At 45.9% G+C, this 25,551-nt stretch overlaps 1 protein-coding gene across 1 annotated transcript in view; it reads right to left on the bottom strand.

Annotated features, from left to right (window-relative positions):
- The window catches only part of LOC126483958 (eEF1A lysine and N-terminal methyltransferase homolog), an 82,763-nt gene that overhangs the window by 42,675 nt on the left and 14,537 nt on the right, over positions 1-25,551 (bottom strand). Inside the window, exon 5 of the mRNA XM_050107253.1 lies at positions 13,518-13,780. Coding sequence (XP_049963210.1) covers positions 13,518-13,780 — 263 coding nt within the window. The remainder of the gene's footprint in view (positions 1-13,517; positions 13,781-25,551) is intronic.

Here is a 25,551-nt window from a genome sequence, read left to right as displayed (position 1 = left end):
TCAGCATGCAGATCAACCAGTTGGCACCATTAGCGGCAGCAGATCCTGATATCGGCAATTTGGCTCGTGCAACCGATAGCGCAGTACCAGCCGTTTTTCCGGTACACTGACAATGTTAGAGCAGCAGCTGAGCGGGCTTTTCTGGTATCATTCCCGCATTGCAGTGAAGCGACAAAGTGTTTCCCTCCCTCCTCGCACCCAAATGCCAGTTACAAACAAGCCTAGCTGCACTCGGCTGCAGTACAATATACAGGCATCTCTTCGCAATGGAATGGGTTCACAGTGTGAAGTACCTTGTCAACAAGGGTTCTGATAGGTCTATTTTCTCCTAATCTAAGCTAAGAAACCACTGGAAGGCTGAGGCACTGCCTGTTACTGCAGGAAACAATTTAACAATAAAAACGTACCAGCACTCCTCACTGAAATTTAGACCTTGGACTGTGACGCACATTTCCATGGACATTTACTGCGGCTGGTGGCAATGAATCAATCCTGGGTTTGGATTTACTCGGCCACTACAATTTATTAGCTGACTTCGCAAATGCCCTGCTGATCGATTCAAGAATAAATTTGAAGATAGCAGGATAGTGACAGCTGGCTGCCTTCTTCTGTGTTAAATGAAGTCTCCCAGACTGTACACAGACATTCTGGAGAAATTTCCAGACCTCATTCATCCACCTGGTGCACAGAGGTATGTCGATGGCCCATGATACTGGACTACACCTGGTCCATCCACCTCACTTGTGCCGAACAATTTACTGTAGCAAAGGCCGAGTTCAAGGCCATGCTGCTACAGGACATTGTTCAACCATCATTCAGCCCATAGTCCTCGGCCCTGCACTTACTGCCAAAGAAAGATAATTCGTGGCAAAGACAAGACAGCCTAGACGCAATGAGAGGAAGCCGAAAGGCACGCGCTAAGCCAAAGCGGGGTGCGTGAGGTCTGAAACAGGATACGTAATGAATGCTATAAAGAAAAGTACGTAGCTTCTGTAATACTTAACTTTAATCCATCCTTTTGGTACATCTGGAGATTGTGGCGATACAAGTGAGACTCTTTAGATACATGCAATGTTACTAATGGCGCCTTGCTAGGTCGTAGCCATTGACTTAGCTGAAGGCTATTCTAACTATTTGCTCGGCAAAGGAGCGAGGCTTCGTCAGTGTAGTCGCTAGCTACATCGTCCGTACAACTGGGGCGATTGCTAGTCCGTATCTCGAGACCTGCCTTGTGGTGGCACTCGGTCTGCGATCCCTAACAGTGGCGACACGCGGGTCCGACATGTACTAATGGACCGCGGCCGATTTAAAGCTACCACCTAGCAAGTGTGGTGTCTGGCGGTGACACCACACCTTGAATGCATGAATGGTGCCAGACCCACATCCAGTACTGCACCTGCAGTATTTTAGCCACGCTTTGGTGGGGTCAGTTTATTTACCAAACTACTGCATGAATGCGTTCTTGCAGATACCCCGTAGCACATGAAGACGTTCAGAAAAACAGCAATTATCATGCACTGCAGGCTTTTCAAAAGCTTATACATGATGCTCGGTCTTCAGAATATCACCCACACCTGGCAGCATTTCCTGGATGACATTCGAAGTCTCCCAAACTCCACGGCCACCACCTAACAACCATCTTTTGGCACCTGAGAGGCCGGCATTGTCATTAATCCCTCAAAAAGTATACTTGGGTCACGGAAATTGAGTTTCTAGAGCATTTACTCATCCCTCGTGGACCCATGCCAGTACCACACGAGGTACAGAGGATCTTCAACATGCTGTGCCCACAGATGCACAAACACTTATGGTGCTATCTTGGCAAGTGCCTAACACTTTCACGGCACTGCAACCCCTGACTGTGGTGCTACACAGACCTACCTCGAAGGGAAAGACTCCTGTTAAATGAATGGAGGCAATGAAGAGAAAATTTCTTAAGTCCAACAAAGCCTCGCACAACGCTGAACTGACCATGGTCATGGACGCTAGCCAGAGAGCCATGATGCAGTGCTTCAACAACGCATCGGTGGCAGTTGACAGCCACTCGGTTTCTTCTTGTGCAAGCTTTCAGAGTCGTAATGTGCATGGACAACCTGCAATAGTGAGTTGCTTGGTGTGTTTGAGGCAGTACAATACTTCCACCTGTTGGTACAAGATCGTCCCTTCATCATTTTCACCGACCACAAGCCACTAACTCCCCCATTTCCAAACAATAATACCAAATGTATGCCGTGCCAATTGTGACAGCTGGAGTGTATGTCACAGTTCTTCACCATCTACCATATTTCTGGAATTGACAATACAATCACCGACTTCTCATCCTGCAATTGTGCCATTATCTCTCCTCCTGTGAATTTCAAGAACACTGCCCAAGAACAGGAAAATGACAAACAACTGGACGGCCTCCGCCATGACACCTCCAGCAGCCTACAGCTCAGGCTAGTGCCTGGCTGGCTCTGCCCACAAAATTTGGTGTGAAGTTTCAACAGGCACAAAGAGCCCATTCCTCACAGAGAAATTCAAGTGCTGTGCTTTTGACCATGTCCATGGAATGTCACATCCCTGCATCTACACCACAGTGTCACTCATAGCTCAATGTTTTGTCTGGCCATGACTATAGGAAGACTTCCATCAATGGGCACACACTTGCAGTGTACACCAGCATGACAAAGTTGGGAGGCACACCCACACACCTGTTGGTGCCTTTCCCGACGTGACACAATGTTTTGCGCATGTTGGTTGGTTGGTTTGTGGGATTAAAGGGACCAGACTGCTACGGTCATCGGTCCCTTTTTCCAAGTACTAAAAACACCCACAGAGAATAAAAACAATTAACAGAATAGAGCACAGACGACACAGAACAAGAGAAACTGAGACAAAGACCAGACAAAACGAACTAAAATCACACAGAGTGTGACGGTGGTTGGCCGACCATAGAAATAAAAAAAGGAAAAGGCAACCACTTAAAACACATTAAAAAATCAGTTTAAAACCGGAGGCCAGAGGCCAGAATCAACACAAAACAATAAAATAAAACAGAAACACTCAGATTAAAGAATAAAAACACCCTGCCCTAATAAAACGTAAAAATAAGGCAGCCATAACAGGGTCATCAGATAAAATGGCAGGGAGCGTATCAGGCAGCGCAAATGTCTGCCTGACCACAGCTAAAAGGGGCAGGCCAACAAAATGTGGGCCACTGTCAAAGCCGCCCCGCAGCGACATACAGGAGGGTCCTCCCGGCGCAGTAAGTAACTGTGTGTCAGCCGGGAGTGGCCAATGTGGAGCCGACAAAGGACGACTGAGTCCCTGCGGTTGGCTCGCATGGATGACCGCCACACAGTCGTCGTCTCCTTAATGGCACGGAGTTTATTGGGCGTGATCCGATCGCACCATTCAGCGTCCCAAAGCGCCAAAACATTTCGGCAGAGGACTGCCCGCAAATCAGCCTCTGGGAGGCCAACATCCAGAGACGGTTGTCTCGTGGCCTCTTTCGCCAGGCGGTCAACATGTTCATTGCCCGGGATACCGACATGACCGGGGGTCCACACAAAGACCACAGAGCGGCCGCAACGCGCAAGAGTGTGCAGGGACTCATGGATAGCCATGACCAGATGAGAACGAGGAAAACACTGGTCGAGAGGTCGTAAACCGCATGTCCATGTCAACAGTGAGGCCTGTTCCCTCTGACCCAAGGCAAGCTTTATCTGCTGACAATAGCAGACCACTTCACATGCTGGCCTGAGACAATGCCAATCGTTGACACATGGGTCACACGGTATGGCTGCACCAGTCACATCAGAATGGATCACAGCCGGCAGTTTCCTATGTGCTGTTCAAACAAGTCGCCCAACTGTGTGATGTGCAGTTACACAGAACTGCCATCTGCCACCTAATATCCAAAGGCACAGTTGAGCAGCTCCATTAAACACTAAAAGCCACCCTAACCTGCCATGATGCAGCCTGGGCAAATGCACTCCTGCTGGTACTGCTCAGCCTGTGAGTAACACTGAAAGAAGAGATCAGCACTTCACCTGCTTACCTTATGTACGAACAATCTCTCACCATCCCTGATTATTTTATGGAGAAGATACCATTAACGTGCAACGCATTGGCCCCTCCACTGGCAGAATGTCTGCACGCCCACATGGACTACCTCCTATCGCACGGCACCGGCAAAATATTTGTACATGCCGACCTACAGCGCTGCACACACAGGCTACATATTGACATAGTACAGCGACCACTTCAGCAGCTGTACTCAGGTCCACACTGTGTCATCACATGCGGTGAGGGAACGTTTGACATTAAGTACTGCGACAAGCTGGTGAAGTGTTAATCGACAGTCAGGCAAGCTTACATCTTGAATGCTCCTGCCACCATTCACTTCTTCGACCCTGTGGAAGATCTGTTAATGGACAATGCTTCCTCCTACATCATCGATCAAGACAGAACCTGCATTCGTGGCTGCCAATGACGCACGCACCATGCCAGCTGTCATCATGCTGCCATGTGCGGCCCACCCCACTTTGCTCAGACCGAAGGCCCAGCCATCCAGGCTGCACTCACCCCAAGAGCCCAGGCCAACCCCACCACAGCCACCAGCAAACTACATCACATGCTCCAGCCACTGCATCCGTTTCAAATGCCCGTCGTGTGTCTTTAACAGTTCTGCAGGTGCCCCTGCTGTATACACCCTGTCTCCAGTGAGCCGAGTCATCAGCATGTCATCTCTAGCTGAACTCTGGAAACAATCTCCCGTGCTCGACTGCTTGCCCATTGCAGCTCCCGGTCTCATATTCCTGTCCCTGTGCCTCCGTCCCATCAGGCATTGAGGCCAGATTAGCTTACATGCCGGGTTTTTGTGTCCTTTCCCATCAGGCTCTGGATGTCTCCCTCCATACCACTGGGCTTGCCCATCGCAATTCCAGGAACTGCGTTCATGTGATGACACCACTCTTCCATGAGTATAGACACTTCGCGTGATTTCTATACCTCCACTGAGTTGAAGTATCGAGTCCGGACTGAATCCTATGCCACGCTCCCACAACCAAGTAAGTCTGTGAATTCTCAACAGTGAAACTCATAACTGTTTTATTTAGTTACCTTTTATTATCAGTGTCGTCCCCCCCCCCCCCCCCCCCCCCCCCTCCGCGGGACCAGTGTTCGAGTGGAACTGTTACGCAAACACTGTAATTGCGATCTCTGGTCAATGGCCATTGCGATCCAATTTCATTTTTGTCACTTGTTCATTTACTCATTTGGCAGAATAAATATGTTTCCGGAAAGTGTTGTTATCACTTCTCATTACCACTCTCTCAGCATAGACCACACCCTGAACAAAATGAGTGGGTGCAACAGTAAAATCAGCTCTCTCTGCATGACTGACATGCAAGCAGTGATACTTTCACATTCCCTCTTCAGTGTGACACGTGATCAGGAGTCAGTAAGTAGAGTAGAACACTCCAAATTTGTGTACATACTGATGAAAACTAACTGGAAGAAGCACTCCCAGTCTTTATTTCTCTCCTTTTCCACTACTCCCCCCCCCTTCCCCACCTCTCCCGTGCCCACCGCCTAACCTGCAGCACTTCACTGCCTGCCAACCTCACCATACTACATACTATCCCTCCCCATCCCCGCCCCACCTTCTCCTTACCCCCGCCCAGTTGCTACTCCCATCATGCACTGGTGCTGCTGCTCACAGTGTGGTTTCAGCTGCTTTAGACTACAGTCATTGTGTGTGTGTGTGTGTGTGTGTGTGTGTGTGTGTGTGTGTGTGTGTGTGTGAGAGAGAGAGAGAGAGAGAGAGAGAGAGAGAGAGAGAGAGAGAGAGAGAGAGAGAGAGAATTTTAGACGAAAGCCTTAATGGCCGAAAGCTTAAATTGTAAGTGTCTTTTTTTGTGCCTATCTGCAACTCAGCATCTCCGCTATATGGTGAGTAGCAACTTTCCTTCTCATAATATTGTAACTATGCCTTCATAACATATATTTTTGCTAATGAATTTTTTCATAAATATTCCATCACAATTTGAGAAAGAGTGATATACTTACCTGTAACACTATTGGGAAAAATGACTTATTACACATTGTTAAAGCTGTCAGAGCCTCAGAGAGGAATTCAATAAGCAGCAATAAAAGGTTTTGATCATTTGTCCATAAACGTAAAATGTCTGACAGGTAGCAAAGTAAGTTTTAAATCTCCTGGACAACTGCTGCTCTTCCATTGACGAATTTCTACTTAAAATTTTGTAGCAAAATAAAAATGACAAAAAACCTTTTAGGTGTAGGTGCATGTGTACGGATAAAATAATGTTTTCATTAATGTTGACAGTCATGTATACATATCCCATAAACTGACTGGTCCCACATCATTTTGATGTCAGAATTGCTGGTGATCTATGGAACATGTAACTAACAGTTGGAACTGACCAACTCGTAAAAACACCCAGGTGTAACACTTTGTAGGGATATGAAATGGAATGATCACATGGGCCCAGTCATGGGTGAAGCCGGGTTCAGACTTTGGTTTACTCATACAATATCGGGAAAGTGCAATCAGTGTACAAATGAGATTGCTTACAAATCACTTATGTGACCCTTGAATAGTGTTCGAGTATGTAGGACCCTAGGACTAACAGGGGATACTATACATGTACAGAGAGGCACAGCACGGATGGTCACAGGTTTCTTTGACCCCATATGAGAGTGGCCCCGAGTTTCTGAAGAAACTGGCAGACTCTTTAAGATAACTGAAAATTATCCCAAGAAAGCCTGCTTACAAAGTTTCACGAATTGGCTTTAAATTATGACTAATAATATACAACAAACCGCTTTGTATCTCTATTATGGGGATAATGAGGACAAGATTTGATTAATTACAGCAAGCTCAGAGGCATTTAAACAATATGTAGCAGCCAAGATCACCACTACCCAGTGTAGTGCAGTGCTGCGAGTGAGTGTTGACATGTGATTATTTTCGTGTCACTCTCTACAAGTGCTGTGTTTTGCAATGATGTCTTTGTTATTCTTCGGTGGAACATATTACCTTCCTTGTTATAAAGAGTTACTTAGCTACATGTTGAGCCTAGTTAATACTTTCGGGGACAATACTACCTACAGATGGAATTTCTCAAACTGTAATCTCCATTGACAATCTTTTCCTTTCTGTACATCTGAATTAAGTTAAAAAAAATTCTCATACAAGAATACGCTACAGACATTGAAGACATAATCACTGCTTCTGTTGCAACGGATGCTTACAAGAAACTTAAGATGGAACTGATCCACAAGGTATGTGTCTCACGAGTAACACATCAGGTAAGTTTTAACACAAGAAGACATAGGCGACAAGAGACTGTAGGAATATTTGAGAAATTTATGGAGTAAGGTTGACACCAATACTGTGCCTGATAGTCTTCTGCGTACATTGTGGAGTAGTCATCTGCCACCTCAAGTGATTGTTGTTATAAGCATCTCAAACCAACAAGGTATTGGATACAGTGGCTGAATTGGCCTATAAAATACTCAAAGCAATAACACCCATGCCGTAAATGCAGTGACAGCATCATGCAACAGCTTGTCGATGCCCACTGCTACACGCACTGATTATGTTCTGGTGGCCAAGGTCAATTTGCTGGTTAAGCGGATAAGTAAGCTGTTGATTCACCAACATTGCAGCAAGGACAGAGGCCATTACAGCAAGAAATTGAGAAGCTTCTTGTGAAGTACCTCCTCAGCATCTGGGAGGACTCAACCCTCCATCTGTTGGTGCCAAAATGGTTCAAATGGCTCTGAGCATTATGGGACTTAACATCTGAGGTCATTAGTCCCCTAGATCTTAGAACTACATAAACCTAACTCATCTGAGGACATTTCACACATCCATGCCCAAGGCAGGATTCGAACCTGCGACCGTAGCAGCAGCGCGGTTCTGGACTGAAGGGCCTAGAACCGCTCGGCCACAACGGCCGGCTGTTGGTGTCACAAAAGATTTGGTGACCAGATGTGTGAATGCACAATGCCTTGTGCTCGCCTAAATGCCACTGCCAGTCGGAAGTAGGCCTATCAGCTGACTGCCCGGCTATGTCACAGTGAATGTTCATAAGTGAACTCAAGTCCGGACAAAAATATTTAGTGTACTTCTGTGCACACAGTAACACAGCAAATGACCACCAACCACCTTCTGCCTGACTGCAGCTAATAATGCTACACACTGACGTGCAGTACACTGCAAATCAAGTTGGATCTCTGTGGCGTGACCTGGCATGGGACATTACAATTGCGGACATGTCGGTACCCATAATAGGGGTGAGATTCTTAGCCTATTACTAACTGTTGTGAATGCTCGGCTAGTTGATGACCTCACTGGCTTAATAACCTTGGGTTTCTGCTGAAATGTAGCAATGCAAATGGCCAAGCTCAAGCTTGTACATGCCACATGGACTTACTGCAGAAATTCCACCTTTCAGTAGTATTATCCCTGAAGCATTGTAGTGCGTCAAGAATTTCTGTGTAAATTCTAGAACCATCGGCCTTCCACTGTCTCGAACACCCGATATTTTAGTTGTCAGTGGGAGAAAGGAACCCTATTACTGCACATCACCTGTCTGTGTGTGCAGATTTGAAGTTTATCATGAGACGATTGTAGACGGCACCGACGTGTGTTTGCCGGTCGCACCATGGAAGCCGTAGTGAAAGAACAAAGAGTGTTTATGTATTCTGTGGCGACACAAGGAGACTTACTTGACTGTGTTTGATTATGTGGAGAATGAGATTTATAAAAGTTTGATGTTTAACTATACGTCGTTAAGTGAAGCAAAAGAAACTATGTACGTCTGCTTATTTTTATAAGCACAAAGAGTCTTGAGAAATCTCTGTTCCTAGCAAATATACTTCAGAGATGAAGAGAAAAGGAGGTTGCAGCAGCAAGCTAACCAGCAAGGAAAGTCGACTGACCATCTCAAGTAAGTCGTATCGTTAAGGAAGTGGGACTTTACACACATACCTCACCACTTTAAGTTGTCCAAAGCGCTCACCACTTTAAGTTGTCCAAAGCGTTAGAGCATTAACTTACTTTGCCTGTAGTGAAGTAAGGTACTCTGTGGAAAAGAGTGACAGAAATTAGATAGCATAGTTGTGGATGAAGAAAAAGAAGACTCCCATCCCCTCTCCCCTAAAGAACTGCCAGAGCTGGTATTCATCAACTTCTAAACGTAAAGACAAACTACAGACAATTAAACATGGATGAGCCAGGTGATGACTTCAAGAACACATCTTGGCAGAAGGCTAATGCCTGTGCCTTCCTCAAACAATCTAAAGTTCCAAAAGAAATCCCACCACTCGTGCTGCAAGTGAAACAGATTTTCGCAGGGCAGGTTTAGTTGTATCATAGAGGCACTACTGTGTCGATCGAAATTTTGACTTTATGTTACGAATTAACAAAACGGGAGACAAGTTAATTATCTTATGGAGATACTCAACAGCTTGAGGCGATTCAACTATCTTTATTTTTTATTTTACTTTTCATTTGAATATCATAAAGAATTTTATTTCTTGCAAAGAACAGTCATGAAATGACCCTACAGAAATGATTATAGCAGACACAAATTGTTCTTTTAGGGACATGGTCAATGGATGAATAGTGTGGCCATTTTAAGACACTACGATGTTTGTAAACACAAGAGCAAGAAAACACTAAGACCAAAATATTTATGTTGATGCAATAGTGTATTCACTGAAAGTGTTAGTCTCATGCGTGTAGTTTTCACGGTAACATAATTCGTTATCACATTTTTTTATTTTCCTTTGGATTTGAGCACGCCTAGTCACTTTGGTATGAGCGCTTGCACTTGAGTCATGAACTACTTGCTACCCCACTCTCAAGCACCTGCTAGACCATGAGTAATGAGTGAGTTTGATGCATGTGCTGACTACCTCTATTAGTAATGCATTTCACATAGGAATACTTCATGCTGATCTAGAGTATATCAGAAACAGAGGAACTCTATTTAAAGCATCACAAAATTACCAATTTTTCAACTTAATATGGCCTACAGCAACTTGTAGGGACCTGAAAATCAGAATGTACTTTGGCAAAGTTAGCATCCTTTGCGAAATTACCATGTACTTTCGAGAAATTACTATGTATTTTTATATGAACAGAGACGGTCTCTCTCGGTTGAGAAGTTATTTTTATTAAAATAATGCATTTTTCCCAGTTAAGGATTCTTCAGATTTTCTAAAAGAGAACGGCAAGTAAAGATGTATTTATATAAAATTAGGGGCATGGTTCTAAGCTGCACTAAACTTTTGCACATTATTTAAAAATATTTAAATAAAGCAAATTAACAGTTACAAAAGGCTATCATAGCATCACATATCACTAGCTGGTAGTGCCGTTAGAACAATGGCACAAGCATCCAAAGGAATAACTGTTGAACAAGATACACTGGGACAAAACCCAGTGTATAAATTTAAGAGGACGAAAACAACGGATGAATGTATGAGGGCAAACATAAAGGGGATGAGATTAGTGTTTAAAGTCCTGTCAACAATGAGGTCATTAGAGAGAGAGCACAAGCTCGGATTAGGGAAGGAAATCAGCAGTGCCTTTTTGAAGGAACCATCCCGGCATTTGCCTGAAGCGATTTAGGAAAACACAGAAAACCTAAATCAGGATGGCCAGACACTGGTTCGAACTGTCGTCCTCCCGAATTCGAGTCCAGTGTTCTAACCACTGCGCCACCTCACTTGGTGCATAAATGGGAGAAGGGGCACAGACAAATAATGTAACAGAAAATGTCTTAAAACAGTCAGAGCCACCAGGTGAAATGCAATTTAGAGCCAAATACACATTGAATGTCCTGGATATCAGGTGACTAAACAGTCTAATAGATGGCTACATTGAAAACAGAGTGCACAGGAAAACCACGTTGCTCATATTAGTAGGACAAAACAACAGAAGACACTAGTGTCAGTAAAAATTAAACAAATCCAGGCATAAGACTATAAGAATAAGTGGCTACAGGCAAAACACAGCATCTTAACTAAAATGCGTGAGAGCACATAGGATAAAAAATTAAAAAATAAACTAAGGTTAAGAAATATAATAAAATAAATGTTGCCATTAAAACAATAAAGGCTACCAAGAGACTTATGCTTGGTTTTCATATTTTTAAGTGTACAAACTTGGTTTTGTTTCAGTGTATCTTGTTCGACAGTTCTTCCTTTAGATGGTTTATTACTATTATGCCCCATCAGCTAGTTATATGTGTTGTTTTGATAGCCTTTCATTAGTGTTACATTGTTTTTTTAAATTTTTAAAAGTAATTTTTAAAAAGGTTTTGTGCAGCTCAAAACCATGCTCCGCCCCCACCCCCCTTCCCCCCTGGGGTAATTTTGTACAGTTACACTTTTGCTTTTTCCTTTTCATTTAGAAAATCGGAAGAAGCTTAACCAGGCGAAATGCATTATTTGCAATAAAATAAGCTCTGCAACTGAGACTGTCTCTTTTCATACAATTGTGGAGGTCTGTTGCTGTACTTCAGCCCATCATAGAATGGAATAAGCTTCACATGAATTTTTTTAGAAATTGGCAACTATTTGTGGTAAAACTATATCTTCTATTTTTTGTGTGTTTTAAGGAGTTCCTTGGCATTATTTTTCTATTCCCACCCAGTTTGATAACTTCAATACCTGCACAACATCAATTTCGTATCTATAGCATAAGAGCTGATTAGCGTATTTCAGAAACATTTTGTGGGCATTCACAGCTGTGTGGCCTGTACTTGAAAATGCTACACATAGAACCAACGAAGTCTTAGCTAGCTTTACAGGAACACTTTCCATGCAGGCAAAATACATTGACCTAGTTTTTTTTCCAATTGCTATAGTGCAGATAATACAAAGGTGGCAGTCTCCCACAAATGTTAACAAATGAAAACACTGATCACCTGAGGGGAAAGAAACGGTGCAGGTGTAGAAGCCGCGCCTCATTCTTGCAGGACGGTCATGTGTGTTTCTGTGATAGCAGAACTGACACATGGTCACAAGAATCACCAATCCTTTCTGGTGTTGTGAGTGTTAGAGTCTTCACTCACATTAAAATATGAAATGAAAACAATGATTCATACACAGTACAAAGCATTCAGTAACAGCTACAGCACTATTCCTTGTCAAGGTTGGCAACATCACTAATGAGGTGGTTTAGGCCCAAACTCTACTAGAATCTTACGAAACTGTGGTTCAAAATACCCCATAAAAATGCGTTGCTTTGTTCTAAAATGCTAGGTCCTACGGGGTGAAACCTATGTGGCTATATGCAGCATGTACCTTACAGTGACCTCCTATGGGGTGAAACCTATGTGGCTATATGCAGCATGTACCTTACAGTGACCATTCAACCTCCTACAGTTGATACGGGACCAGAGTGTAACTTACAAGTGCACTGATTAGTTGCATTTATGCATTCTATTTTCCAAAGGCATTCTTACACACACACACACACACACACACACACACACACACACACACACACACACACTCCAAATTGGGCTTCGGCATATGTGAAATACCAGTAACCAAAAATATGTTACTTTTTCAATATTTCCCAGTACATGCAGATTTATCTCAGATAAAATAGCTCATCTGGACACAATCCTCTATGAAATAGCATTTAATCATGAATTTGCATTATGAGACAGAATTTGCATCTTTATCTGTATTTATCACAAATGCAAATTTTTCAGGTCCCTAGCAACATGAAAAAGAAAATCTGCAAATCCAGAATAGAAAACGGTTTTTTTTCCGAAGATTCTTAACATGAACTAAATGAGAAAAACGGAATGGTGACTCAGTCAACCACATGGAAAAAGCCGCTACATTTATCTAAGATTACGATAAATTATGAAATAAAATATCAAGCACCAGAAGGGGAAAACCGTACAAAAACAAAACATGAATGAAAAGTTAAAAATAAGAACATTCCACATAGGGTGACTGGGGAGCAATGTCTTTCACACTGTAGCAAGATATTTTTGGTTTTAAGAACAAATAAGAGGAGTTGAACTTGCAGAAAGTGTTCAGTGAGACATTTGTCACAAATTTCAAAAATGAAGAGCTGCAAAGACAGAGGAATTCCAGAGAGGGCTGTTTTAAGTGCTCTTAACCTACCCAAAGTGCAGACACAATTCAAATAAATGGTATGCACGCACGCACACACACACACACACACACACACACACACACACACACACACACACACACACACACACACACACACACCAACTCTACAATTTTATTGTGCGTGCAGCCTAACACCCACTGAGAATGTTGTAAAGTGGCAGACTTAAGTGTACACACACAGTTCATGCACGCACAATTGTGAGTACTCTAAATTGACAGTAACCTTTCTTTCCGCTAGCTTTGAAGGCAGACACATACATGGGATGGAGGCATGTCTCAGTAGTGTGTAAACAATACTTTAATGCATTGCAGAGGCCTTAATATTCACTTACCTTCCTTGTGGTACAATGAAAGCTGCGAAGCGACGACTGGTCTCTCTCGAGTATGGCTGATCCAGTACATAAACAGTATAACGTGGTGTATCTTCATTAGGTCGATGCAAATCTAAAGATACTTCACCATGGCCTGCAACAGTGCCACGACTCAATCGGGCACACACCATTGCCGATTGCTGCACAGACCTCACAGCAATAACAACATCTGATTGTGTCTTTACTCTCTGAATTTGTTCACAAGTAAAGCACACTTCCAGAACCTGTAGAAAATTGTGCCCATTTTGTGATTAAAACTAAGGTCTTGGCAACTTTTATATACATATTTTATATCTATATGAGAAATACAAAACATGTTATGGTAATAAGGAAATTTTTATTGTAATAGATAAAAGATATGGCCATGAAGGTAAAAAGGCGCTTACACTAAGGACTAATGTAGCATGCGTAATACACACAGTGACAGCCTCTGTGGTTTAGGAAGTGCCTAAATTAATGAAACATACGTAGATTACCAGTTGGTTTGTTAAATATGACTTACATATAAAATTAAAACAATGGAATAGCAAAATTATGGAAAGGATAGATTGCTACTCATCATATAGTGGAGATGTTGAGTCACAGACAGGCACAACAAAAAGTGTCTTTTTGTTTTACCTGTCTACGACTCAAAATCTTCACCATATGGCGAGTAGTAATTATCATTTTCATAATTCTGTCAAAAAATGCAGTAGAACACTGCACTGTCTAACTGACAAAAATGAATGTAAAGGAAAATAGCAAAGAGAGAAAATTGTTAGATTATAAACTCAGTGCCAATAAAAGCAACAGATATCCTCAAGTTGAATGTGTGTTGTACAGGTGGTGTCAGAGTCACTCAAGATGCGGAAATGTATGCAAAAAGAATACAAGGCAAAAATAAACATCTGACAACGTAACTACAAATTAGCATTATAAGACAGGATTCTGGCCATTACTTACCTCCAGGATGTGACATGTATAGTACTGACATAAGACATACAAAAGTAAAAGTTACTACACTTTCTTGTTTTCAGAAATAGTAGTTCTTCCCTTGAGGAGAAGAGGTGAATTGGTTGGGGAAGGTTAAAAGAGAAGGGCAGGTCACTCAGAAACCAGGATGAAAGGGACCCTATCTGGAAAGAAAATTAGAGTAGATGGTCATATTATGATGAAACACACGTATAGAGAGGGAAGGGAAATGTCTGGTTGGTTGGTTGGTTGGTTTAAAAGAGAGGGGGAGGGACCAAACTGCTTGGTCATTGGTACCTTGTTGCAAATAAAATAATGCCACAAGGGTAAGAATAAAGCAAACAAGACGTACAACACAAAACAGAAAGAAAGAAAAAACCACAAGAATGAAGGAAAGGTAATGAACACTGAAAGGAACAAAAGAGGACAAGAAAGCAACAGAGACACACTAGAAACAGTTAGAAGAGAGTAAGACAAGAAAGCAGATTACAGTGGCTGGCTGACCATGGGAGTAAAAAGGAGAAACCAGCCACTCTGCAACACATTAAAAGCTCCACCCTAAAAGCACTAAAACAGAGGGATAAAGGACATGCACGAAAACTTAGATCAAACGATAAAACCTAGCTACATGAATAAAATGTAAAACTAAAGCTGCCGAAGGTAGGGTGCTGGGAAAGTTAAAAGTTCGCCGCAGAGCAGCTAAAAGTAGGCAGTCCAGCAAGAGATGGACAACCGTCATTTGTAAGCCAAAGCGACACTGAGGTGGGTCCTTGCAACAAAGGAGGTGACCATGCGTTACCCATGTATGGCCAATGCGAAGCCAGCAAAGGAGAAGTGATTCCCTGCAAGAGGTCCGCACAGAAGACTTCCACACATTCGTAGTCTCCTTACTGACATGAAGTTTCTTGTTCACATTGATATGCCAGTCGGTCTCCCAAAGCTGAAAAGCCCTGTGGCATAACACAGAACACACGTCACGTTCAGAGAAGCAGATCTCCATAAGCTGTTTCCGTGTAGCCTGTTTGGCCAGCCTGTCGGCAAGTTCGTTGCCTGGGATTCCGACGTGATCTGGGGTCCAGACAAACACCACTGAACAACTGGACCACACCTGGGCATAGCTGGACTCCTGGATGGTTGGTACCAAAGGATGACAAGGGTACCACTTGTCGATAGCCTGTAGGCTACTCAAGGAGACAGCACACAGAAGAAACGGCTCCCCAGGGTATGAATGGATGTGCTCAAGAGCACGAGATATCGCCACCACCTCTGCAGTGAAAACACTGCAGCCATCGGGCAAGGAGTGCTGTTCAATACGTCCTCCATGGACATATGAGAAGCCGACCTGAGCATCAGCCATTGAGCTGTCGATGTAAACCACTTCATGGCCTCGGTACATGTCAAGAATCGACAGGAAGTGGCAGCGGAGAGCCACGGGGTTAACTGAGTCCTTAGGGCCATAAGTGTCCAGGCGAATCCGCGACCTAAGCGTACACCATGGAGGTCTATGCAAATTGACCTAAAGTATAGGTAGTAAAGGCAAGGACTCCAGTTCAGATTCTAGGGATTGGACATGAACTGCAATTGTAAGCCCCTACCTGTGATACTGATGCAGGAGATGAACTGCCGTGGATGGGAAAAGGAGACGGTCATTCGGATGCACTGGAGAACTACGAACATGTGCAATGTAACTGGCGAGCAGATGTGCAGACCTAACCTCCAATGGAGGGGCCCCAGCCTCCACCAGGAGACTGGTCACTGGACTCATCCTAAAAGCTCCCGTCGCTAATTGGAACACCACAGTGGTGTGCTGGATTGAGTAAACGCAATGCTGAGGGTGCTACTGAACCATAAACCACATTCCCATAGTCAAGGCGGGATTGAACAAGGGCTCTGTAGAGCTGCAGCAGCATAGAGTGATCTGCATCCCAGTTGGTGTTGCTCAGGCAGCAGAGGGCATTGATGTGCACTTCCACTTAAGCTGACGAAGGTGAGGAAACCAAGTCAATCGGGTATCGAAAACCAGTCCCAAGAATCAATACATCTCCACTATAGTGAGTGGATCATCATTAAGGTAAAGCTCTTGTTCTGGGTGAGCGGTACGATGCTGACAGAAGTGCATAACGCACAACTTTGCAGCCGAAAACTGAAAACTGTGGGCTAGAGCCCACGACTGCGCCTTGTGGATGGCTCCCTGTAGGCAACGCTCAGCAACACCAGTACTGGAGCAGCAGTATGAAATGCTGAAGTCCTCTGCATACAGAGAAGGTGAGATGGAGGGCCCGACAGCTGCTGCTAGACCGTTAATGGCCACTAACAATAGAGAGAGATTCTATGCAGAGCCCCGCAGGACCCTATTTCCTGGATATAGGGGAACTATGGGACGCACCAACTTGGGCACCGAAAGTACGAAGCAACAGGAAATTTTGGGTACAAAAAGGGAGTGGGCCTCAGAGACCCCAGTTGTACAATGTGGCTAGGATATGATGTCGCCAGGTGGTGTCATACACTTTCCGCAAATCAAAAAAGACAGAAACAAGGTGTTGGTGTCTGGAAAAGGCTGTTCGGATGGCAGACTCGAGGGACACGAGATTATCAGTGGTAGAGCGACCTTGGTGGAAACTGCTGTAACTTGAAGCCAGTAGGCCACATGACTCCAGGATCCAACCTAACCACTGACACACCATACATTCTAGCAGCTTACAAAGAACGTTGGTGATGCTGATGGGCAGATAGCTATCTACACCAAGCGGGTTTTTGCCAGGCTTGAGCAATGGTATGATGGTGCTCTCCCGCCATTGTGATGGAAAGATGCCATCGCATCAGATCCAGTTGAAGATGATGAGGAGATGTCACTTGTAGTCAGACGAGAGATGTTTAAGCATCTGACTGTGGATCCGATCTGGCCCAGGAGCTGTGTTGAGGCAATGTGCACGAGAGGACTTTCCCTTCCATCTGCCGTTTGAGAATGCAAAAGGCTGGGGGGTAATTCTCTGATGCAGAGGCCCGAGCAAAGTGCTCAGCAAAGAGCTTGCATTGGTAGGTAACATGCCATTGATGCTAACGCCAGGGACAGCTGTTGGGGTCTGGTACCCAAAAACACATCTGATCTTCATCCAGACTTGGGAAGGTAAGGTATGGCACCCAATGGTTGAGACATACCTCTCCAAACATTCCTGTTTCCGCCTTTTGTTAAGCTGGCGAACGCGGGCAGGGAGCCATTTAAACACTATTGGATGCTCTAGGGAAGGGTGCCGCTAATGTCATGTACAGCTCGCTAATGTTCTTTAATTGCCTCAGCAACTTCTGGCGACAACCAAGGTACCGACTTTCTCCAGGGGGAACTCCAAAGAATGAGGGTTTACATTTTCCGATCGTTGTAGTTACCTGTTGAACCACAACATCGATGGTACCATACCTGTTCAACCACGACATCGATGGCACGATGTGGGAGAGTTTCAACGGTGACAGAAGAGGTGGAGGCTACCCAGTCCGCTTTGTTCAATGTCCATCTGAATAGGTGACCATGGGCATGATGCCAGGGGAGTGACAAGAAGATGGGGAAGTGGTCACTACCACACAGGTCATCATGTGCTCTTCAGTGGATAGATTGGAGAAGTCCTGGGCTGCAAAGTGATAAATCAATGGCCTAGTAACTACCAAGAGCCACGCTGAAATATGTGGCAGCCCAGGTATTTAAGACGCAGAGATCGAACCGAGACAGTAACATTTCGACATCTCTGCCTCGGGCAGTAAGCATGGTGCAACCTCACAAGGGGTTACGAGTGTTAAAACCTCCCAAAAGTAATAAAGGTTTAGGGAGTTGAGGAATCAGCCAATGCGTTCAGGGGTACTGCACCATCTGGAGGAAGAGATACGTTGCAGAGATTTGTTTCCTGCGTCATCCATGTCCTGACAGCCATAGCTTCAAGAGGGGTGTGAGAGGGCACAGGCTCACTACATACTAAGTTCAGGTCATAGACAACTCCACCTGACACACTATTATATTCACTACAGTTCTTTTAATACCCGCTGGAGCTGCGAAGGGCAGGGGTCTGCATTGCCATGAACCAGGTTTCCTGGAGGTCAACGCAGAAAGCATGAGTAAAGTGTAACAAGTGCCGTAGCTCAGCCAGGTGGTGGAAAAAACCGCCTCAATTCCACTGGAGGATAATGTAATCGTGAGGCTGGGAAGGCATCAAGCATTCAATGAGGAAGTTTACGCCTCAAGGTCACCTGCCACCACCAACTTATTTCCTGAGCAGCCTATATCCATTGTATCTGAGGGTCCAGTGAGATCTAGGTCCTCAGCAGATGCCAGAATCTCCACCCCATCCTCAGAATCAGAGCTTGTAGGTAGAAGTGGTGTGGGTGCCACTGCAATTCGCTTGGTCTTGGGGGGTCTTGTTTTTGGGTTTCTCTTGCTGCTCCTTGGGTTTCTCTGGCTGGGAGGGCTTCACTGTTTCAGTCTCAGGGACTGAGGATGATCATGAAGCCCTACAACCAGCTGCTTTTGGGCACTTCAACTTCCGCCACTGATGATTGTCATCTTTCCCACTAGCAGAAACCTGGGAAGCGAGCTCAAGGGACCTCTTCCGAGTGAGATGAGTAGAAAAAAAACTTATGCTTCTCCACCTAAGAAGTGGGGACTGGTGTCCGCGATGGTTGGGGGGGGGGGGGGGGCAGTGCTCCTGAGGTAGGTGGTGCGGGAACAACAGGGAGGGAAGTGCCTCCAACCATCAACAGGGCAGGTGTCTTCCCATCTGGTTGGTTTAAAGGCAGGAGAAAGGACCAAACTACGAGGTCATCGGTCCCTTGTTCCTAATAAAACAATGCCACAAGTGTGAGAATAAAATGGACGAAACATATAACACAAAACGGAAAGAAAGGAAAAAGCCACAGGAACAAAGGGAAGGCAACAAACACTAAAAGGAACAAAAGAGGACAAGAAAACAACAGAGACACTAGAAACAGAAGAGAGTAAAACATGAAAGCAGATTACAGTGGCTGGCCAACCACAAGAATAAAAAAGGAAAGCTAGCCACTCTGCAACACATTAAAACCTCCACCCTAAAATCACTAGGGTGGAGGACACAGAGGGACAAAGGACATGCGCTAGAATCTACATAGAAGTATAAAACCCACTCTCACGGATAAAATGTGAAACTAAAGCTGCTGTGGAGGCACTGTTGCCTAACACCGAAGGCAGGGTGCTGGGAAAGTTAAAAGTCTGCCGCAGAGCAGCTAAAAGTGGGTAGTCCAGCAAGAGTTGAACAACTGTCATTTGGGAGCCACAGCGATACTGAGGTGGGTCCTCGGGACAGAGTAAGTAACCATGCGTTAGCCACGTATGGTCAATGTGGAGCTGGCAGAGGACAACTGATTCTCTGCGAGAGGCTTGCATGGAAGACTTCCACACATTCATAGCCTCCTTAATTACACACAGTTTGTTGTGCATGCACTTATGCCATTCCGTCTCCAAAAGCCAGAAAACCCTGTGGTGTAAGACAAAAAGCAGGTCAGCTTTGGAGATGCCTATCGTGTTGCCTGTTTGGCCAGCCTGTCGGCAAGACTGTTACCGGGGATTCTGACGTGTCCTGGGGTCCACACAAACACCACGGAACGGCAGGACTGTTCCAGGGCATAGATGGACTATTGAGTGGACGCTACCAGAGTGTGGCTTGGGTAGTACTGGTTCATAGCTTGTAGGTTGCTCAATGAGTCAGTACACAGGAGAAATGACTCGCCAGGGCATGAGCAGATGTACTCAAGAGCACAAGATATGGCCGCCAGCTTTCCAGTGAAAACACTGCAGCCAACCGGCAATGAATGCTGCTGAATATGTCCTCCATGAACATATGCGAAGCCTATGTGACCATCAGCCATTTAGCCGTCGGTGTAAACTACTTCAGAGCCCCGGAACATGTCAAGAATCTAGAGGAAGTGACAGCGGAGAGCGGCAGGGTTAACGGAGTCCTTAGGGCCATGCAAAAGGTCCACATGAAGCTGTGGCCGAGGCGTACACTACGGAGGTGTTCGTGAACAGACCGCAAGTAGTGGTGGTAAAGGGGAAAACTGCAGTTTGGAGAGAAGGGACCACATGAGAACTGCAATCGTTAGCCCCGATCTGGGCCGCCGGTGCGGGAGATGGACTGCCACGGGCGGAAAAAGGAGACAGTAATTCGGATGCTCAGGGGAACTATGAATGTGTGCTGCATAACTGGCGAGCAGTTGCGCACGTCTGATCTCCATTGCTGGGACACCAGCCTCCACCAGTACGCTGGTCACCGGACTTATCCTAAAATCTCCTGTCGCTAATCGAACCCCACAGTGGTGCACATGGTCAAGTAAATGCAAAGCTAAAGGCACTGCCGAACCATAAACCACACTCCCTTAGTCAATTCGGGATTAGACAAGGTCTCTGTAGAGCTGCTGCACCGTAGAGCGATCTGCACCCCAATTGGTGTTGCCCAGGCAACAGAGTGCATTGATGTGCTGCCAGCACTTCTGCTTAAGCTGACGAAGATGAGGGAGCCAAGTCAATCGAGTGTTGAAAACCATTCCTAGGAATTGATAGTCTCCACTACACTGAGTGGATTGTCATTAAGGTAAAGTACAGGTTCCAGATGAACGACACGATGCCGACAGAAGTGCATTGCATAACACACGACTTTGCAGCTGAAAACTGGAAGCTGTGGGCTAGAGCCCATGACTGCGCCATGTGGATGGCTCCCTGGAGGCACTGCATAGCAACAACAGTATTGGAGCAGCAGTACGAAATGCAGAAGTCGCCTGCATACAGATAAGGTGAGACGGAGGGCCCGACAGCTGCTACTAGACCGTTAATGGCCACTAAAAATAGACACACTCAATACAGAGCCCTGCGGGACTCCATTCCATTCTCCTGGATATGGGTGTCACCAACTTAGACACGGGAAGTACGGAGTGACAGGAAGTTTTAGATAAAAAAATCAGGAGTGGTCCCCGGAGACCCCACTCATACAATGTGGCAAGGATGTGATGTCGCCAAGTCGTGTCGTATGCTTTACGTAAGTAAAAAAAAGATGGCAATCAGGTGTTGAAGTCTGGAAAAGGCTGTTCAGATGGCAGACTCGATGGACACAAGATTATCAGTGGTTAAGCGACCCTGGCAGAAGCCGCCTTGACATGGAGCCAGTAAGCCACGTGACTCCAGGACCAAACCCAACTGCCAACGTACCATACATTCCAGCAGCTTAGAAAGACCATTGGTGAGACTGATGGGCCAATAGCTATCCACATCAAGCAGGTTTTTACCAGGTTTGAGCACCGAAATGATGGTGCTCTAGTGCTCTCCCGCCATTGAGATGGAAAGACGATATCGCACCAGATCCGGTTGAAGATGACAAGAAGATGTCGCTTGTAGTCCAGATGAGAGATGTTTAATCATCTGGCTGCGGATGTGATCGGGCCCAGGAGCTGTGTTGGGGCAATGTGCAAGGGCATTGAGGAGCTCCCACTCTGTAAATGGGGCAATGTAGGATTCACTGCAGCATGTAGTGAATGAGAGGACGTTCAGTTCAAGCCACTGTTTGAGTGTGCGAAAGGCTGGGGGGTAATTCTCCGAAGCAGAGGCTCCAGCAAAGCGCTCGGCAATTGCATTTGCGTCAGTACATAACCTGCCATTTATGGTAACATTGGTGACAGGTGTTGGGGCCTGGTACCTGTAAAGACATTTGATCTTTGCCCGTACTTGGGAAGGTGCCATGTGGCACCCCATGGTGGAGACATATCTCTCCCAACACTCCTCCTTCCATTGTTTGATAAGGTTGTGAACACGGGCACAGAGCTGTTTAAAGGCTATGAGGTGCTCCAGGGAAGGGTGCCGCTTATGCCGCTGTAGAGCTTGCCAATGCTACTTAATTGCTTCAGCGACTTCTGGCGACCACCAAGGGACTGCCTTGCACTTTGGGTGCCCTAAAGAGCAAGGGATTGCGTTTTCTGCCACAGAAACAATTTTGATAGTCACCTGCTCAACCATTACATCAATGTTACTGTGTGGGGGGATTCAGTGGTGACAGCAGAGGTGGAAGTTCCCCAGTCCACTTTGTTCAAAGCCCATCTGGGCAGGCGTCCATGTGCCTGACACTGGGGCATTGACACACAGGTCATCATGTGCTCTCCAGTGGATAGATGGGAGAAGTCCTGGGCTGCAAATTGATAAATCAATGGCCGAGTACCTACCACGAACCACACTGAAATGTGTGGTGGCCTCACTATTTAAGAGGCAGAGTTCGAACTGCGACAGTAAATTTTTCACACCTCTGCCTCAGCCAGTAAGCACAGTACCACCCCACAAGGGCTTATGGGCATTAAAAGCTCCCAGAAGTAGGAAAGGTTTAGTGAGTTGATCATTTAGTGCAGCTAATACATTCAGGGGTACTGCACCATCTGGAGGAAGATATACATTGCAGACAGTTATTTCCTGCATCGTCCTTATTCTGACAGCCATAGCTTGAAGAAGGGTTTGAAGGAGCACATGTTCACTACAGACCGAATTTAGAACATAAATGCTAACTCCACCTGACACACTATTATAGTCACTAAGGTAAAATCACTTATAGCCGCAGAGGGCAGGGGTCCGCATTGCTGGGAACCAGGTTTCCTGGAGAGCAATGCGGATAGCAGGTGTAAAGCTTAACAGTTGCCATAGCTCAGCCAGGCGGTGGAAAAAACCGCTGAAATTCCACTGGAGGATGACATCGTGAGACTGAGAAGGCATGGAACATTCAATGAGGCAGTTTACGCCTCAGAGTCACCTGCTGCCACTGATTTATTGCCTGGGTAGTCTATACTCATTGTGTCTGAGGGTCTGGCGAGATCCAGGTCCTCAGCAGACGCCAAAATCTCCACTCCATCCTCAGACATAGAGCTTGTAGGTTGCAGTGGTGAGGGTGTAACCACAATTTCCTTAGTCTTAGGGGTTTTCTTTTTGGATTTCTCTCACTGCTCCTTGGGTTTCCCTGGCTGGGAGGACTTAACTGGCTGAGTTTCCGGGACTGAGGATGAGCGTGAAGCCCTACGACTAGCTGCTTTTGGGCTCTTCAGTCACTGGCGGGTGTCGTCTTTCACACTAGAAGGAACCTGGGAAGGGAGTGACCCAAAGAACCCCTTCCTAGTGAGCGAAGTTGAAGAAGACTTACAGTTCTCTGGCTTAGAAGTGGGTATGGACGTCCCTGATGGTTGGGGAGGGGGGGGGGGGGGGGTTGCTCCCAAAGCAGGTGGTGCAGGAGCAACAGGGAGGGAAATGCCCCCCACCATCGAAGGGGCAGGTGTAGTCTTGCGGCTCTGAGAGGTGACCTGGGTTGGCGGTGCTGATAATGCCAGAACTGTTGGAGCGGCAGCACAAGACGATGTCATACGCACAGGATGCAGGTGTTCAAATTTTCTCTTAGCCTCAGTGTAGGTCAGTCTGTCCAGGGTCTTGTACTCCATAATTTTCCTTCCTTTCTGGAGAATCCTGCAGTCAAGCGAGCAAGGTGAATGATGCTCTCCGCAGTTGTCACAGATGGGAGGTGGGGCAGATGGAGTATTGGGATGTGATGGGCGTCCGCAATCTTGGCACATGACGCTGGAAGTATAGTGGAATGACACATGGCCAATCTCCCAGCACTTAAAGCACCGCTTCGGGGGAGGAATATATAGCTTGACATCATGGTGGTAGACCATCACCTTGACCTTCTAAGGATGAAGGCACCGGTGGCTATCTCATTATCCCTCGGACCCCTATGGACACAACAGATGAAATGAACACCTCGGCGCTCTAAGTTGGAGTGCAGCTCGTCATCGGACTGCAACAGAAGGTCCCTGTGGAATATAATACCCTGGACCATATTTAAGCTCTTATGTGGCCTGGTGGTAATGGAAACAAACCCCAGTGTTTCAAAAGCAAGTAATGCCCGTGACTGGGTAGAGGATGCCGTTTTTATCAAGACTGACACCGACCACATTTCTGACAAGCCCTCCACCTCCTCAAACTTGTCCTCCAAATGCTCAACAAAAAACTGAGGCTTCATTGAAACAAAGGAGTCCCCATCAGCTCTCGTACATATTAGGTACCAGGGCAAACAAGGTTCGCTGCCGTCCTTAGCAGGGCATCCCTCCCATGGTGTGGCCAGGGAGGGAAATGATTTATGGTCGTACTTCCAAGCATTGTACTGTGACTTGGAACACTTTAAGATGGCTGGTGTGTGATCACCAGCAAGTGATGATGTGGTACGCTTCATCACGTGCCATCTGTCCAGATGCCACCCGCTCCGACCAGGAGCCCTCCCCATGGGCACCACCCAGCTGCAACAAAGGCAGGATGGCCACTGCCGGGAGTCCCGCTGCCCCCGGGTGACGAGCATCTACTCCTCGGCATTCGTGGGGAGTTAACGGCGCAGGCATCAGCAGAGCGATCCCTGTGTGGTCAGGGGGCTACAACCTACAGGGTACACACGGCGGCCCCACCACAACGGACTGGCTACCATGCAGGACATCAGGTGCAGCCAAGCACACAGGTCTATCATCGTCAGCACAGAAAATGATACTGCACAGTGGATGGAGGAAAACACATGCAGGAGGGTGACCTCGCCCAACAGCTGGAGAATGAGCGGAAGTGTAAATCCATGTCGACGAAGGATGCAAGAAGTCTCAGCACATGATGGACACGATGCACCATATAAGGCGCCCTTCCCCAGTTGGTTCACTTTTTGGGAAAATTTGGAAAACTGGAGGTCAAACCCTACAGGGTACCATCACAAAGGCCAAAATGTGAGAGACTCCTTTTAGTCGCCTCTTACGACAGGCAGGGAATACATCGGGCCTATTCTAACACCCGGACCCACAAGTGGGGATGTTATACTGGTGCAAAATACAAATGTAGAATATGTAGGATGAGAGAAAATAACTAACTAGCTGCTAATCACTGAAGCAAGAGCAACCACAGATCAAAGATGGGGAACTGAAGACAGGACATTAATCAAAAACTGTGGCATGATAATGCCAGAACTGTTGGAGCGGCAGC

Source organism: Schistocerca serialis, chromosome 6 (assembly GCF_023864345.2).
Source record: "Schistocerca serialis cubense isolate TAMUIC-IGC-003099 chromosome 6, iqSchSeri2.2, whole genome shotgun sequence".
In the NCBI taxonomy this organism is placed as follows: Eukaryota; Metazoa; Arthropoda; class Insecta; order Orthoptera; family Acrididae; genus Schistocerca; species Schistocerca serialis.
Note: the sequence above shows the minus strand (reverse complement) of the source record. Positions and strands in the feature narration are given on the sequence as shown.